A 17,005-nucleotide genomic window follows, 5' to 3' on the forward strand; every position below is an offset into this window, starting at 1 on the left:
GGAGCAAGATCTTGGTCTTCGAAATGTCATGATCGCGTGCTGTCAGGTTTTATGTACTTATGTTCTGCATGGGGCGAAGCAAGTAACTAGTCTCAGGTTGAGATTCGAGTGAGGGTTCGATCTTCTGAGCCACCATGTGGTACGCTTCAAGACAGTGCTATGCTAGCATGTTCATCTTCACTGCCAAATCTTGTTATACAGCGCAATCTGATCCTCACCAAGAAGAGATGGAAAATCCATCATCATTCTTGCCGCGGCGATGGTTGCTGCCATCGCTGGAATAATTGTATGGTTGTGTACCTCCTCTGTCGTTATCAAACTTTTCTTGCTGTTTGTTTGGCTGCTTATCTTCCTTTGAGTCCGCCGTCGTCGAAGCCAACTTCAGCTCTGAGTTGCCAATCATGAACCTGACCTTTGTCGGTGATCCCTGTTCCTTTTGCTTGCTGGAAGGGGGTTCTCTGGTGGCATGGCTCTTCTGTGTTGCCAATTTAGAGCGTGGTGATAGTAGATCACCAACGTCGTTGTGCGTTACAGACTTTCGCTTCATCATTGGATAACGTGCCTCCAGCTCATCTTTCCATCTTCTGCAGACGTAAGCTAGGATCTGGGATTCGTCTTGGCGGTCGCCGAGTCGAGTTCGGAAATCCGCCATGGCTTTCTGAACGGCATCGATGTCGACTTCGCCATTTTTCATGGTTCTGAAAACTGGATTGGGTTCGTTAATCAAGTCTAAGTCGCTTTCACTGAAAGACGTGTTGTCGTCCTTTTGCGATGGTGCGTTTGACAGTTCTTCATTGAGCATTGTGCTCACTTCGAATAGTGCACCCGCCAGCTTCATGGTGCTTGCAATTTGGTCGTGCATCGAGATTCCTTGGACATCCTCAAGAAGTTTGTCCAGTTCATTCTCTGGCTTCTTCTCTGGCTTCCCGTTGTGAGCTGGTTCTGGTGGCGTATACCTCACCCCCGGCTCGGGGGGTCTCTCAGGTTCGCTCAACACTTCATGAGCTGTTGATTGCTCGCTTTCTCGCAGCGAACCGGTTTCGTCCACCACCCCCACGTGATTCTTCAGGCCGCTTTCGAAGGTATCTAGTAGCTTCTGCATTTTTTCGATTGAGTTTGATTGGTTGTTGCGAACACACCTATAGTCTACATAGGAACTTTCCGTTGTCCCAGGTTTGTGATATAACTTGATGCGAGTCATCGGCTGTTGAAGCAAGCGGCTGTGCGAGGGAAGAGCCAAGAGATTCGAGCGAAGAGTCTGAATATCAGAACCAAGAGTCAAGATAGCGAAGCTGGTTACGTTGGGGAAAGCGAAGACATAGATCATCTCCTGCCCATGATTGCTGTTACGGCAAGTTTGTGTCCGCCATTGAGAAATGATTCTCAAGATGTCGCTAAAGCTTTTTCCAACGCCCGTCGACATCTGCTCACAGAGCTTGTAGCTAGGGACGACCAATGATCCGTCCTGGAGGGTCGCAGACACAATGATAGAGTGACCCTTCTCGTAAGCCAGATACCTGTTGTGGTCATCCTTGTGAGTTTTCCCTAGACTCTGTTCCGGCTTTGGTTCTGGTCCTCTCTCTGCCTTTTCGTTGTCTGCTGGCTCCAGCGGCGTATACCTTGCTTCTGCATGATCTGTGTCCACATTTTCTACGCTCAGAGCAGTTGAGGGGAATCTGAAGGGTTTCTCCATTTCGTAATAGGCTTCATGGATCGTTGGCTGATTGCTCATTCGTAGAAGTCCGGTCTCATCCACGATCCCCACGTGGTTCTGCAGAGCAGGTCTGAACAATTTTGGCATATCGTACTTTAGTCTCTCCAACATTTGTTTACTCAATCGTCCATGCTGGAGAGCTATATTTGTCGGCTCGGCTTTAATGAACGAACAGTTTGGCGTTTGAGGTGTGTGATGCAACTTCCATCGTGTCATGGACTGCTCGATCGAGTCATCTCCTCTGCGAAAGACGTCGATCACGACAAAACATGGATCCATGTCGAAGCGAATGTAGAAAAGCAAAGGCACGCTCCACTGTTCATGATCGAACTCCTCACGAGTCCGCGCTCGCCATTGGAATATTATCTTCAAGATATCGCGGAAGCCTAGTCCTTGACCCCTGCGCATACGCAGGCAACGCATGTAACTGGGAACTACCAGCGTTCCATCGTGAAGGGATGCAGACATGATAATGCTTTGATCTTTGAGTTTGTTGGAAACAGAAGATCCACTGTCGTTCTCTGGAATCACTGTGCCTGTGCCCCCCTTGTTCGCCAATTTCTTGCCATCTGAGTTTGGTGTGGCGACTCGTGCTCCGCGAATATCTTTAGCGAGCTTCGGTCCTGCACACTCAACCATCTCTTGTGACTCAGGAAGCGTAGGTGCCGTCTTCGGCGAGAGCAAGGGTTGAGATTCTGAAGGTGGCGGGTATCTGGATTTTTTGAATTCATCGACAAGTGACTGAATATTTGGGTACTTTCCCTCTATCAGTCTTCCTGCACTGTCAATCCATCCAATGTTGTGTTTTAGAGAACGCAAAGCATAGTCCCGCAAGCTGTGATCGGCACCTTTACGGAGATCTCTCACATGATCTCTGGACTCGATACGGGAAGTTGCAAATGGACCATCGACGGCCAAGAAGAAGAGCTTGTAGACACTCCTGACAAGGCTCTTGTCTGCAATGTGACTCATTGCCCAGACCTCCACCCTAAGAAATCTACTGCGAAGATCTGTTTCTCTAAGGACCCGTCAGTGTAGTCAATAGCCAAATCTTCTGCATACGTACATGATTCGGATGTGGATTATCCCGCTCAGCGCTTCGACTCGTAGGCCGCGCTCCCGTTGCAGCCATTGCCACACTATTTTTGCCAAAGAAAGGAAAGTATCCGACTCGGTTATTGACCCAGGTATTGGACTGACGAGAATGTTCTCGTCCAGGACCACAGATATGGGGTGGCTTTTGATCCCACGATCGTAAGCGAATATTCTGCTGACTTCTTTGAATGCATGAAAGAGGGAATGAGGAGCGGCAGGAGAGAGTATTACCAACGAATCATGCTGATCCACAGATCCGACATGGTTCTCGAGGGCTCTCGGAAGGACATTGCACAGTTTATTCCACTCTCCTGGCAAGCATTTGCTTTCTACGATCGAGGTGTTCGAAACATTCCACTTGCAACGGTACACCGTGCGGGGTCCCTTGCGTGCATCAATGTCGTATATTCTCGCGGTGACGGTAGAGTGATCATTCCATATTTCCGAAACCGCAATTCCGAAGGTTTGCGCGGAGATCTGAGAACGGACTGAATGAGAGTGTTGCTTCCAGAACTTGGAAGTTTTTGAGGCTAGACGTTTAAATCGGGACAGCGTCGTATGTCTGGATGCGTATGCGCTGTGCACAATGGTCCCATCTGCGAGTGACGCCGAGAAGAAGTTTGGTTGAGCTGGCGATTCTCCATGGAACTTCTCACCATCGGTGTCGTGAGGAGTTTGAGCGATTGTATTATCATGTGGGTCCGGAGCCTCTGGATTGGCGACGTATCTGTCGTCTGGCGTGTGTATGATCCGAGCCTTGTCAGCTGTACTGTTCGGCGGAAATTCCTTTTTGGCAGTGTCAAGGCTTGATACAATTGGTAAGAAGCTCAATGATCCTGTTTGGTGCAGCTTTCCGGCTGACCTGTGGCTAAATGAGAATGGCTCTTGAGGAATTTTCGGAACCCTTGTGACAGACACGCATCGTAACATTTGGGGTGAGGTTTGGAAGTCTTGAGAACGTGAATAGTTTCGCGAAGAATCTAAGGCGTTTTGAGTTTGATCGGTCGCTGCTGCAATGTTCCCGATTAGCTACTGCTTTGGCCAAGCCTTCTCTTGGGTAATGACGCCCATGCTACCGTCCCCCACAGCAAAATCATTGCTGCATGTCGCTTCTCGATGCACTTCTGCTGTCCGACTGACCAGAGGAAACAGTCAGGTATCTACCCATAAAGACAGCACCACACGCGCTTGTCTGCGAGACACCCTCCGGCCGAAAGACGCCTTCACAATTGTTCAAAGGTCATTGTAATCAGCGATGGGTCTTGCATGTGAGAACGATCTCTGTCCTCGATGATCACGACAGCCACGTCCCATACACGTAGAAACAGCCTGAGAGAACAGTCGAAAGACATTGGCTTTGTAAGACCGGCACGAATATTCATCCGTCGCCATAGGCAGCGGCCAGAGTTTTATCTGTTCGATGGTGTCTGAAACTCATTGGATCAAGCGTTTGTCAGCGAGGCATGAGTATGCAGCTGACAAACCCCAACTTGGCCCAATCACAGCGAGGCTTACATTCCTTGCAACCAGGTCCTACAAAGTCCAGACAAAACTCCGTCTGCTCCTGCTAATCTCCATGGTGTGACACAAGGACGACTTCAAGGTCTCTTGGCATGCTTACTGAAGACAATCGCACGCAATCAGCAGCTTTGTAAACATGAAGTCCGGGTCGAAGAGTATATGTATGTGGTACAGACAATCGTCAGCCAATCTTCCAGTTCGCCAGATTCCTCGTTCGAGCGGGAAAACGCCTAACTACTACCTTTCTCTTATCCATAAACCGGACCACTTCTCAATATGTCCGACCTTATTCGAGACGCCCCTCTCGGGCAACTCATTCGATACTTGACAGGGAACAAAGTACTTCAGTACCCTGAAGAAAAGCCTGACTTCATCTGTCCAGATTACTACTCACACCCCTCCTCAGAGGAAGTGACCAAACAATACTCCAAGATCGTTCCGTCGCTTCCATCTCGCAACGACTCTGTCAAGGATGATTCGGAGAAAGAAACAGTGGAACCTGACAGAGATCTCCACCTGACAAGGACAGAGACCGACCGAAGCCACCATGAATTGAGCAAGACAAACACCAACAGATCTGCTCTATCGCGAGTGGGATCTCGCCTTGCTCTCGAACATTCAAAAACCAGAGAAGATCTCGAGCAAGCTTTCGCCATCGCATCCCAGCCAGCTCATCGGCCTGAGCCAATCATCCCTGTTCGCACCGCAGATGGAGTCATTCTCGTGGACTGGTACACCACTGACGACAAGGCGAATCCTCAAAATTGGTCCAACACGAAGAAAGGCTTGGTCACACTGCTCATCTGTATCTATACTACAGCTGTCTACACAGGATCTGCGATCTACGCACCTTCTGCTGAAGGCGTCATGGAGCGTTTCCACGTTTCAGCAACAGCAGCTGCTCTTGGTATCGCGCTCTTTGTCTTTGCTTATGGACTCGGGCCACTGCTCTTCTCTCCGCTTTCAGAGATTCCCAAGATCGGCAGGAATCCGCCTTACATCATTACATTTGCCATTTTCACCATTTTGTGTGTGCCGACAGCCCTCGTGGACAACTTTGCTGGACTCATGGTGCTGAGATTCTTGCAAGGCTTTTTCGGTTCTCCTATTCTCGCTACAGGTGGTGCTAGTCTGCAAGACATGTTCTCACTCATCAAGTTACCTTATATCCTCTGTTGTTGGGCAGCAGCAGCTTGTATTGGTCCTGCTCTTGGTCCCATCATCTCTGGCTTCAGTGTTGCAGCTATGAATTGGAGATGGTCTCTCTGGGAAATGCTTTGGCTTGCGGCACCTGTTTGGATCACACTCTTCCTTTTCCTGCCCGAGACATACCCAGAGACCATCCTCTTGCGTCGTGCTCAGCGACTCAGAGCTCTCACTGGAAATGAGAACTTGAAAGCTCAGTCTGAGATCAACCAAGCTCAACGTAGCTTCAACAATCTGGTCGTCGAAGCTTTATGGCGCCCTCTTCAATTAATCGCCCTGGATCCAGCTATCGTAAGTCAAGATTCAGTGATACTGTATACCTATGTGTGTACTAACTCGAAATTCACATAGGCCTACGCCGACCTCTACATCGCTCTCTGTTACGCAATCTTCTACTCCTTCTTTGAAGTCTTCCCCTTGGTCTATATCGCCCGCTACGGCTTCAACGTCGGAGAAATGGGTCTCGTATTCCTCAGCATCGCCGTCGGCGTCGTCATCTCAATAGCAGGCTACTACGCCTACCTCTACTACGTTGTCGAACCCGAGATCCGAGAACACGGCTTGGGTGCTCCCGAGCGTCGATTGATTCCAGCTCTGTTCTCTAGTTTCCTCGTCCCCATTGGCCTGTTCATCTTTGCATGGACTGGCGATGGCAAGATTCACTGGATCGTCAGTTGTGTTGGTATCGTTGTCAATATGGTCGGTGTGTTTATTCTCTTCCAGTGTGTGTTTGTTTATCTGCCTATGGTATATCCTGCGTATGCTGGAAGTCTTTTTGCAGGTAACGATACCATGAGGTCTACACTTGCAGCTGCAGCCATCTTGTTCTCACGCCCGATGTTCTTGGGCTTGGGAGTTGGAGGAGGTGTGAGTTTGCTTGCTGGACTCACGACTCTGTGCATCGGTGGCATATTCATCCTGTTCTTCTATGGTGAGAGATTGAGAGCGAAGAGTCGCTTTGCTGCAAAGTGATTTGACTACTCTGAAGAAGATGTGGTGCGATAGGATATAGATCTTTGGATGTGGATATCGTCAAAGTCTCATAGTATGGCTGAGAGATGGAGGTGTAATAGAGGATTCAGGAGACAGATCATGGGTACACGGTACATACAATACAGGAGCACAGTGCACGAACACTAATACGATATCATTTCTTCACCGCGTATTCCCTCATCCTTGGACATGTCACCATTATGAACAAGATATAGAGTTGCAGATGTAGATTAATTATTCTCATATAATCAGTTTTTTTTTTTGTTTTTGTATTTTCTATCTGACTTTCTTCTGTGCTATTGTGGGATCTGATACTTCGTATGGGCATCATGTGATGATGTTCTCGGATCTTGTTGTGATAGAGGACTATTGTACCTACGGTTGAAGAGCCGAACAGCGAGACATGGCATGTAAGATAGATCCTCCAATCTTCTCTTGCATCTCACCTACACAGACAGACATTCAAGTCTAGGCTATTGATACAAATGCCCGCTTGAAGACAGTGCTTTACGCAAGCAGGATTTGCTTTGCGGTATTTGAATCAAGCGCAACGATGACTTTCGCCGACAGCATTTTGATCGTGTAATATCGCCGAGGTCAGTCAGATGTAATGGACTGTACATACAAGCTCAGGTGTACAGGTCTCTCCTCGGTCTTGTTCGGGCGCCGGCGGGTTGTCGACTCGTGCTCAAGCGGAAACCCTGATGCTGTGAACTTGTCGCACCTACAGACGCTTTAGATCTCGTTGAGCGGATGCCTTTCGGAATTTGATCGTCCTCAGTCGGTGTGACATGACTGTTGATAGTGCGCGGAGGCCGCATTGTGTCCGCCAGGTTGGTCGCGAAGATGTATGCTCCGTGGACAAGAGATCTACCTCTGTGGCCGACATAGTGAATATCAGATGTAACCGACAACCAACATTTCTGACATTGCATGATCGACAAAGTACGAGACTTGAGTAATCTTTGTTTCGCAGATTGTCATGCGAACGGATGTGTGGTGATATGTGCGATCCGACAATCATGCATCGACTTTACAATCATGGCAATTCTTTGATTATGGACTAGATCGATTGAGTGTGTGTGGTAAGCCATGGCTCGACCAAAGTCAATCGGGTTATCGATGTTGGCGAGTCAGGAATTGCGTTATAGGCATATGACAGCAGGCAACTCAACATGCCAGTGTAGAGTCATGTCTGCTTACTTTTATCACTGAAACAACATATGAGGTCCAGATCGAGCACCAAGGAAGGGAATTCAGGAGGTCGTGTGTATACGTGTCAGTTTCGAATGTTCAAGACCGATTCGCGGTGTGTTTGTTTCTTGTAAACCGCATTCTTTTTCTGATTCGCTGATAACACTGAATGTCGTCGCGTGTCTTGACCTATGTTAACTGCCGGTCCATCGTACGTCGCACGCTCGGTCCTCGAACTAAACAGTTAGGAAGGCGGTGGACAAGTGCCTAGTTTCAGTGGGTGGATGTTCTGGAGTTCAAGTAGTATGTTGAAATGCTTGACATCATTCCAACGTCTTGGATTTTGAGTTTTGTAGTTGCTGCACGTCGATGGTGGATGGACCTGTTGCTGAGCACGAACTTGTTTTGTCCAAGGTTTTGCGTGGACAGTGGGCCCCCAGATCCAATCAAGATCGGTGGATTTCGGCCAGACCGACCACCTCTTTGTTCAGAAGTCGGACTTCTCACCACGTCTGACGACAGCCCATCCATAGAGCCGCAGCAGACCGAGTAATCTCGTCCGAAACTTGGAAAAGGATCCATCATGTTTTTTTCCAGGGCATTGAACAAAAAAAGAATGTGCACGAAACGAAATGGTCGAAGGATTTGGTGCGGCTCGACCAATTCCCAGCAACTCGGTTGTAATTGAGATTTCATCCCGCTGTGTAGATTGGGGGATTATTTTGGCGCCAACTTTGGAGAGCTCAGGGCGCTGAATAAGCACAGCATATTGTCGGGGAAGCCGTCCGCAGTACGGAGTACCACACTCGTTTATCTGTTGGAGCTCCAGCTTCATACTAACAAGAGGGCCACGGATAGGAGGCTGAAGTGGATAAGGTGAACCAAGCACCTCACTATTGGCCATTGAATCCTTCGAATCCACAGACAAGATTCGGAGGGTTTCGGAGGGTTTCGGAGGGCACGCCAATGGGATGAAGTGGTCACTTGTATCCAGGTTGTCTGAGGCGGATGCGGGCCGATGCAGTTTGATGATATGGAGATATCGATACCGGGAAGCGTTTCGAGTGTTGATATCGGAGGCTGGCACGCGAATGCCTATTCAAGCCCCAACAACACACCATAACCCAATTCAATCTTGCATGCAAGGATAGACGCTGTCAAGGACATTGAATGACAGCGGCTGGCATGCAGTGTCTGGAAGTGTAATAGTGTATGTACCTGTCACCGCCATTATCGCATAAACAACAAGATTAAAAGGACATGCACCTTGCATTGAGAGCATCAGATTTTAGAGTTCTTGGATGAAGCTGAGGCCGCCGCGGCTGAGATTCCGCGACGGGCCCGAAGAGGTCGTTGCATCGGGTACAATAGAGTCCCCAGGTAAAATCTGGTCCAGCCAGGTCGAGGACGAGTGCCTGCAGTGAGAGATGAGTCCCTCGAAAACAATACCTGATCGGATGCAAAGAAGTCGCACGACATCGATGCATCTTTCTAGCGCGCGTAACGCAACATGGATATGCATATCTTTTCTTGTCGACTTGCATATGTATGTGCGACGTTTGATCTCTGGGGAGCGGCAGGCACGTCGCCCGAGAGATGGTTACCGACTGTTCAGACAACAGAGCTTTGCCCACGAAGACACCAGGTCTTGACCATTTGCGCATAGGCGCCTTGACCATGACAAGTGACATTGTTGACAGCGTGTGTAGTTGGGGAATAGTGCGTTGTAGTGTTGGACCAAGCCAGGCCTCGAGTCTGAGATGATTGCGCGATGTCCAGCTGCCCGGGATCACCATCGCGAAACCCGCAGACATGCATACCATCGGGGACCCACCAGCCTCCAACGGTGCGCGCAATCTTAACACAGCAACCGCTCGTTTAGCGTTTTGGCACTCTCTACAACCCGACAACCAGGTCGGACGCAGCCAGCAACCGTCGCCAGACAGCTCTTGCGCAGATTCGACCGACTCTATCACACGGTGGATGCACGACCATGACCTCCACAAAGGAAGCGCAGCAGGACTCTGACGCAAGAAAACTGCGTCTCCCCATCATGTTGGCGATGCAATGTCAGCTCCACCTCTGAGCGTCGCTTTCCCGCGTCTCCGCTCGTTTACTCGTGGCTCCAGACTTTAGACTTTTCGCAATCCTGTACTTGTGAAAAAAGTCCGCAGTCTGCGCAAGGCCAATGCTCGAGTACCCACGAGTCCCACGAGTCCCCCCCCTCTCTCGGGTTTCGCCTTAGCCCTGAGATTGCTAATGGTGCGAAGTAAACAGAAGCGCCGCAGTAACATCGATGCTTCCTCTCATGAACGCCGGGGCCTGTGGTTGACGCCGAGATGCGTGGACAGTGGGCTTGGATGTCGGAAGTTGAGCGATCGGTTCAATGCTCACGAGACACGGCAAGTGCAGGATAGTGCCATACGGCCGCCGGCTGCAGGAACACCTAGCGTGATGGGCATTATGAGAGAGTGCTTGGTGGCTTGCTTGGGAGGGCCAGGTTTGACTCCTCCTCCAGATTTAGCCTACCACCCTCTGTCATCATTCGGCTGACGTTCCCTGGTCGTACACGCTCCACACTGCTGTACTTTTGCGCCGTGCAACCTAGCTTGCAGTCACAACATTGGCTTGCAATTTACGCTGGTCTTTTTCTGTTTTCCTACTTCTCTTATCCTCGTCCTCCATCCAACCCATTGTGTATCCGTCCCATCTTGCGTCTGTCGCTATCGAGTCTTGTCACGCCGTCAACTATCACAAGCAGCCCAAGCGATACCTCGACTCGTACTCCTTCCATCCACCATAACAACAACGGCTTCACCCATTTATCTCCTTCTTATGGTCATGAATCATCTCCCGGACTAGATGGCTCCAAAGTGGTTTTCGCAAAGCGATGACAACTCCAACCAACAACCAAATGCCATGGCTTTCACTACGACCGATCCGACCCCTAAGAAGGCTTCACGACTATCAGCAACATTTGGCACCGACTCCAGACCGTGGAACTTCATGAGCTCTGCCTCCGACCGCAGTTCATCGTCTTCAAGGAAACGCCTGTCACTGTTCGGCGCCCGTAGCTCCACAGCCTCGTCAGCGGACATATTTTCGTCGGGTCATTCTTCGCCTCGAGATTCCGCTTTCGTCCAGACTGGTCGATCCGAAATTTCTTCTCGACCCGAATCTCGCTTCAGTATTGATTCAAAGTCGACGACCATTGCCGTGCCGCCCACAGACAGCTGGCGGTCATCCATCTTCTCTCGGAGACGCTCTTCCAAAATTTCGAAAGGCTTGGAAACAAAGGATGAAACCCTTATGCGATGGTTGCGTAGCGACAATCGAACATCGAGCTGGAGACGTGAATCTACAGATGCTGACATGGAGCACGAGTCAGAAGAAGCCTGTAAGTCGCGTGCACGGTCGTTTTGACATATGAGTACTAACGCCTTCCCACAAGTCTACCAAACATTGAGCAAGAAGAACATCTCGGCTCCCTTCAATTTCCAACATGTCACACACACTCAGCAGGAGCAGCTGCCACAACTAGCATCTGTGACCGACAGTGAACTTGTCTCTGAGTTTTGGGCCGCATCAGCCTTCCAAGCACCTCGAAGCGAACTTCGCGGTATCAAAGCAGATCCTGTCGACAGTAGCTATCGAACTCGAGGAAACGAGAGGAGACCCTCTACCGCCTCATCTGTTCGCTCCGAGTCTTTTGCTCTTAGGCACCACGGCTTAAGCTACACTTCGTCTGTGCATGAACTCGATAGCACTCCTTGTACTCCCAATGAGACCGACTCTCCTGTCGACGAGCGAGCACGCTCGTTGTCGCTCAGCTCGAGATCTCACAGCTTCTCCCGACTGGACTTGCCTTCAAGAGAAAGATTGGCTGCCTTGGGTGCTGAGCAGAGAGAGCCTCCTACCATGATTCATCCAGCTTTACGCGCCGCGCAAAACGCACCACCTACAGTAGAGCGTACATCGAGTCAACCGCAGATCTTCGAACTTCCTGGCACCAGTCTCGAATCGGTTCCTGAGGAAATGGAAGGTTGTGGGCCCAGTCCTGTAAAAGCCCCCCGAGCAAAGGCTATGCTGGATCTTTCACCCGTCACGTCGCCTACACTATCACCACGATCCTCACCATCTCTTGGCTCAGCCGCCCGCCAAAAGAATGGCCTGGTTTTTACCCCTTTCCCTATCGGAAACGCTTTTGCACAAGCGTATGGAGGCTCTGGTGCTGAAGTACCAAGAACTTCTTCCGAGAGTCGCCTCTCCTTCAGCGTTGATGGCAATGTACCCAGCTTGACTTCTGGTGAATCATGGGAAAACGACATCGATTTTTGCTACCTTGTAGAGGCTGAATCGTCGTGTGATTTCGACTGGGAGTCGGTAAAGTCGAGCCGCAAAGGATCTGCCTGCTCGGCGCGTAGAGACTCGACCACCAGTGTCTCTATCCAGCGCGCCTCGTATAGTGATCCATCACGCAGAGCAAGCATCAAGTCACAGCCAGATGTCGAGGCACTTTTTGCCGATTTTGACAGCAGTTCCACCTTTGTCAAGGAACAGAGCCGACAGGATTCTCCTCAAATGTCCGTCTCACGTGCTGATTTGAGCCCCATCTTGGAATCGCCTGCCAAGATTACCACCACCGACAGTAGTTCTGAGACTCTCAGTCCTACAAAGCCTCCTCACAACCGCTCAATCTCCCTGGACGACAACGTCAAGCGCGGGCGTTCTTTGGACAGAAGCGCACGCTGGTCAATTGCGTCACCATTATGTCTTCCAGAAGATGCAAAGCAAAGAGGCATCACCTTCACACACCCCATGTACAAATCACGATCAGTACGCATGTCCGTACCTTCGTCCTTCGCCGCACCTCCATTGCCTCCTCCAAAGACCGCCCTCCCACCTTTGCCCGCACAGCCATCGGCGAAGCCTGTGTCCCCTCCAGTTTCGCCCACTTCGCAATGGCCTAGCTCATTCCCAACCATGCGCAGACCTTCTTCCGCACAGGATCGCGCAATCCTTCAGGCTGCCGGACGCTTCGTCAGAAACGGACGTGCATCTAGCAGACCTACTACACCAAGCCGTCTCTCCCACGTCCAACACGCCTTTCGCACCTCCCCCTCCATTGCTATGGACTGCACCAGCATATCACCAAAGACGACAGCCAGTACTGATTGCAAGTACAGTGGAGTGCCACCCACTCCACCAATGTCTCCGCCCGAGCAACACCAGGGCTTCCAGGAGTACCCAGCTTGGATATAAGTGAGCTTTGGGGAATCTACAGTTTCGGTTTTTCTTTCTACTTCTTTTTCCTTGCTTTTTCGCAATTTTTTACGTTCATGATCATCACGGCCGTCTACGAACAAGATATCAACAAGTCATATGGAACATGATTTTGCCTGGTTTTTTAGCGGATACCCAAACTCAGAGCGCGGAACAGCATTGGGGTGTTTGATTTTATTTTGGTTTGTCTGATCGAGCAGGAGGGAAGGAATAGATGCGTGCAGGAATTGCAGAAATATCAATCAAACTTTGTCATGACAGGATTTACGTTTCCATGATCTGCTTTGAGGAACATGTCGTCACCATGTAATTTGCCATTTTGTGAACGAGTGGGCTGGTGAGACATCAGATTCCTCGAGTTGTGGTGTGGTTGTGCTACGCAGCTTACCCGATGCTTCAATCTTGGTTCTCCGAAAGTCTACCAGACATCATCAAGGCGACCATGTGGCACTACAACACATGAAACCAGGCATACAGCAGGAAGGATAACATTCAATTGTACCGAGTAATAACTGAGAACTATAACAGATCTGTCGCGATGATACGTCAAGCATGGCAACTCGCGTCAGGGTGCGTAGCGTAACAAAAACGACTTTAGCGTTGCGGCACATCGAGCTCGACACGGAAGTCGCAATCCGGGGCACAAAGAAGAACATGCTAGAACGACAGAAATATACCTAAGCGGTAGATGAGGTGGGCAGTGTAGCAAAAAGGAGCTCGAGAAATTGGTATGAAGACGAAATTAGATGGTTTGGCAAGAAATGAGGGTGTCGGCAAGTGGTGGACCTCGTTGAGTTGCGGAGGCAGCAGGCTCTCGGCCCAAGAGGTCCGTTTATTTACTTTAACCTTGTCGTCGTCGTCGTCGTCGTTGTGCTTCCCTCACTTGCATCTCACCGCTTCGGCGACCCTTTCTGTATACAATTGGACCGCGAAGACATATTACCGCAGCAGCAACAGGAATATCGGCTGCCTTCTTCTGGATAAGAGGGTACAGCATCGCTATCGTCGCACACAGCTCTTTGGCGCCGGCGGGTGTTGAGCAAGTTTTGGCTGAACAAGGGCGCGTCAGCCATGGCTGTGCTGCTGGAACAGAGTTGGGTCAAGGTGCAGGAGAAGACGTTCGGCAAATGGTATGACGAGCTACCACATCCGCGACAACTTTAAGCAGATGGCTGACTGAGGCTCGCGACACAGGCTCAACAGCAAACTGCAGGTCCGCGATGTGCAGATCAAAGACCTGGTCACTGACCTCTCCGATGGCGTGAGTATCTTGCTCTAACTGTCTATTCTGCATTCTGACCAGCGCGTGCAGGTCATGCTCATCCACCTCCTCGAGATCCTCTCCCAAGAATCACTAGGCCGCTACGCTTCCCGTCCCAAACTACGAGTCCAGCGTTTCGAGAACGTCAACATAGCCCTAGACTTTATCAAAGGCCGGCGTATCCAATTAACGAATATCGGCGCCGAAGACATTGTCGACGGCAATCGGAAAATCATCCTCGGTCTCATCTGGACTCTCATTCTCCGCTTCACCATCAGCGACATCAACGAGGAGGGCCTGAGCGCAAAAGAAGGCTTGCTGTTGTGGTGTCAGAGAAAGACTGCATGCTATGACGAGGTCGAGGTCCGAGACTTTTCGTCGAGCTGGAACGATGGTCTCGCTTTGTATGTGAAACCACTTCCACAAAGCCCTCGCTGAGGTAAAGCTAACCTGACATCTCTCAGCTGCGCACTACTTGATATCCATCGTCCCGACCTTATCGACTACGACAAGCTCGACAAGAACGACCACCGTGGAAACATGCAATTGGCCTTCGACATCGCCTCCAAGGAAATCGGCATTCCGGACCTACTCGACGTCGACGACGTATGCGACGTCGCGAAGCCCGACGAGCGTTCGCTCATGACATACATCGCCTACTGGTTCCATGCCTTCTCCGCCATGGAACGTGTCGAAAACGCTGGAAGACGTGTTGAGAAGTTCGTTTCCAACATGCAAGGAGCCTGGGAGATGCAAAATAGCTTTGAGCGCCGTATGAGGGAGCTCCTTCGCCAAATCACCGACCAGCAAAAGCAATGGAGCGAAGCCACTTTCGAAGGCTCATATACCGACGCCAAGATGCAGAGCTCAGAGTTCATGGGATACAAGCGCAATCAAAAGAGAAAGTGGGTAGCAGAGAAGAGCGACTTGGTTGGTCTGCTGGGCAACATCAAGACGAAACTCAGTACATACCGCTTGAGACCCTACGAACCACCACCGGAGCTCAGCTTGACCGCACTCGAATCTGCTTGGGCTGGATTGATGCGTGCTGAGAAAGAGAGGAGTAGAGTGATCAACGAGACGATCCGCGACATCAAAAACACTCTACGGAGAACTTTTGCCGACAAGGCCAACGACTTTGCTCTAGCTCTTCACACGTTGAGCGTAAGCATTTCTGGACTGGAGGGCGAAGTTGAAGACCAAAGAGAGCACATTACCAAGATCTCAGAATCAGTACCACCTCTCGACGAATATCTCACCATCATCGGACGCCTGGACGAACAATGCGAAGAGGCCAACATTGAGGAAAACGACTTTACAACATATACATACGACGAGCTTGTCTACGAATTGGGCTTGGTCAAATCGAGTGTGCAGAAGAAATTAGCCTTTTTGGAAAACCAGATGGTGGCGCGCAGCATGACGAACCTCACGCCTATCCAGCTTGAAGAGTTCGAATCAGTCTTTAGACATTTCGACCGCGGCGGTAGCAATTCGCTGCAGGAACTCGAGTTTTCCGCAGCACTTGCTAGTTTGGGACTCGTGTATGATGAAGACGAGATGCACGAACGCTTCTTGGAAGTCAGCAATGGTCCCGGAGGTACCGTCAGCTTTGAGCAGTTCATTCGCTTCATGGTCGAAGTCACCGAGGATCAGTATACGGCTGAGCAGGTGTTTGAGAGTTTCCGCGAGGTCGCGGATGGCAAGCCATATGTCACTGAGCTTGATCTCAGACACTCGCTCATCCCTGACGAGCTTATCGAGGATTTGGTCAAGACGATGCCAACGCACAGTGGACCTGATTTGCAGGAAGACCGTGATTTGGAAAAGTACGACTACATTACATTCATGCAGAAGTATATGGGAGGAGCCAAACCCGATGCCAATGGAGAGTAAAGAGCATTGGAAAGGAGGATGCTGGACAGGCTGACTGCTGTCCTTTTGGATGCAACCCAGTCAGTCAGAGAGCTTGCATATCAGCGCAAAAGGTGTTTCTATGCCGCGTGCGAAAGGAAAAGATATTGTTTGTTGTGGCATTAGCGAGTTTCTCTAGTTTTGATTTTCCGCGAGCATGATACACAATCGAGGCATACTGTATATTCTGCAAAAGATGCACAATTGAGTGTCAAGTCATGACCGAGCTGTGAGAGCAGTGAATTTATCGTGTCATGGTGGAGATGGAAGTGTGATTCGTGCGCCTCTTGCGGGATGGGCGGAGTTTAAGCTTTGGCATGGCACGAGCAAGAGCGTTTCACATGCCCACTGGAATAAGAAGGAGCTTTGCTATAGGGCATGGCCAGCGTTTCACAAAGACGAAAGAGTGGGAAGAGAGGCAAGAATAAGCCGAATGAAGGACAATGAAAGGTGGACATGTTCGGAAAAAGGATGAGGGGCTTTGTGATAAGGCGCAAGGTGCAGTGACAATGGGAAAGCCACTGCGGTAGAGTTGGCCGTTCAGGGGCCGTTCGCGTGTGTGACGTTGTGTGGATGGTGCGTGGCAGAAGAGAAGAATAGTTGTAATCCATGCGAGAAGTGAGGGAGCATGGTGTTGTAAAGCGAGCTGTAGAGACAGGACAATACATATAGGGGAACTAGGTGAAGAATAGAACCCAGCAACGTGTAGTGTTTGCGTACAAGAGTCAAGCTCGTCGCGGGTCAAAGGCGGTGAGACGAAGCGCACGGATCTCTATGGCGAAACTAGGTGTAGGCTCTCTGGTGTGAGAGAGTGCGACAGCAGC

General features: G+C 50.2%; 4 protein-coding genes across 4 annotated transcripts; 3 read left to right on the forward strand and 1 right to left on the reverse strand.

Moving 5' to 3' along the window:
• Positions 1–214: 214 nt before the first annotated feature.
• M436DRAFT_58151 (uncharacterized protein) lies at positions 215–838 on the reverse strand (the record flags this gene model as incomplete). Its single annotated transcript, XM_013567271.1, has 1 exon — positions 215–838. The coding sequence occupies one exon, from the start codon at positions 836–838 to the stop codon at positions 215–217; it is 624 nt and encodes a 207-aa protein (XP_013422725.1).
• Positions 839–4,606: 3,768 nt separating this feature from the next.
• Positions 4,607–6,508, forward strand: M436DRAFT_58055 (benomyl/methotrexate resistance protein; the record flags this gene model as incomplete). The annotated part of the gene is made up of 2 exons (XM_013567250.1): positions 4,607–5,827; positions 5,888–6,508. 2 exons carry the CDS (start codon positions 4,607–4,609, stop codon positions 6,506–6,508), a joined length of 1,842 nt encoding a protein of 613 aa, XP_013422704.1.
• A 4,077-nt stretch (positions 6,509–10,585) lies between these two features.
• Positions 10,586–12,985, forward strand: M436DRAFT_58174 (uncharacterized protein; the record flags this gene model as incomplete). The annotated part of the gene is made up of 2 exons (XM_013567276.1): positions 10,586–11,120; positions 11,175–12,985. The coding sequence occupies 2 exons, from the start codon at positions 10,586–10,588 to the stop codon at positions 12,983–12,985; spliced, it is 2,346 nt and encodes a 781-aa protein (XP_013422730.1).
• Positions 12,986–14,077: 1,092 nt separating this feature from the next.
• On the forward strand, positions 14,078–16,163 carry M436DRAFT_58191 (alpha-actinin-2; the record flags this gene model as incomplete). The annotated part of the gene is made up of 4 exons (XM_013567278.1): positions 14,078–14,136; positions 14,201–14,267; positions 14,319–14,671; positions 14,732–16,163. 4 exons carry the CDS (start codon positions 14,078–14,080, stop codon positions 16,161–16,163), a joined length of 1,911 nt encoding a protein of 636 aa, XP_013422732.1.
• Positions 16,164–17,005: the final 842 nt, after the last annotated feature.

The sequence above is a fragment of the Aureobasidium namibiae genome (assembly GCF_000721765.1).
Source record: "Aureobasidium namibiae CBS 147.97 unplaced genomic scaffold scaffold_27, whole genome shotgun sequence".
In the NCBI taxonomy this organism is placed as follows: domain Eukaryota; kingdom Fungi; phylum Ascomycota; class Dothideomycetes; order Dothideales; family Saccotheciaceae; genus Aureobasidium; species Aureobasidium namibiae.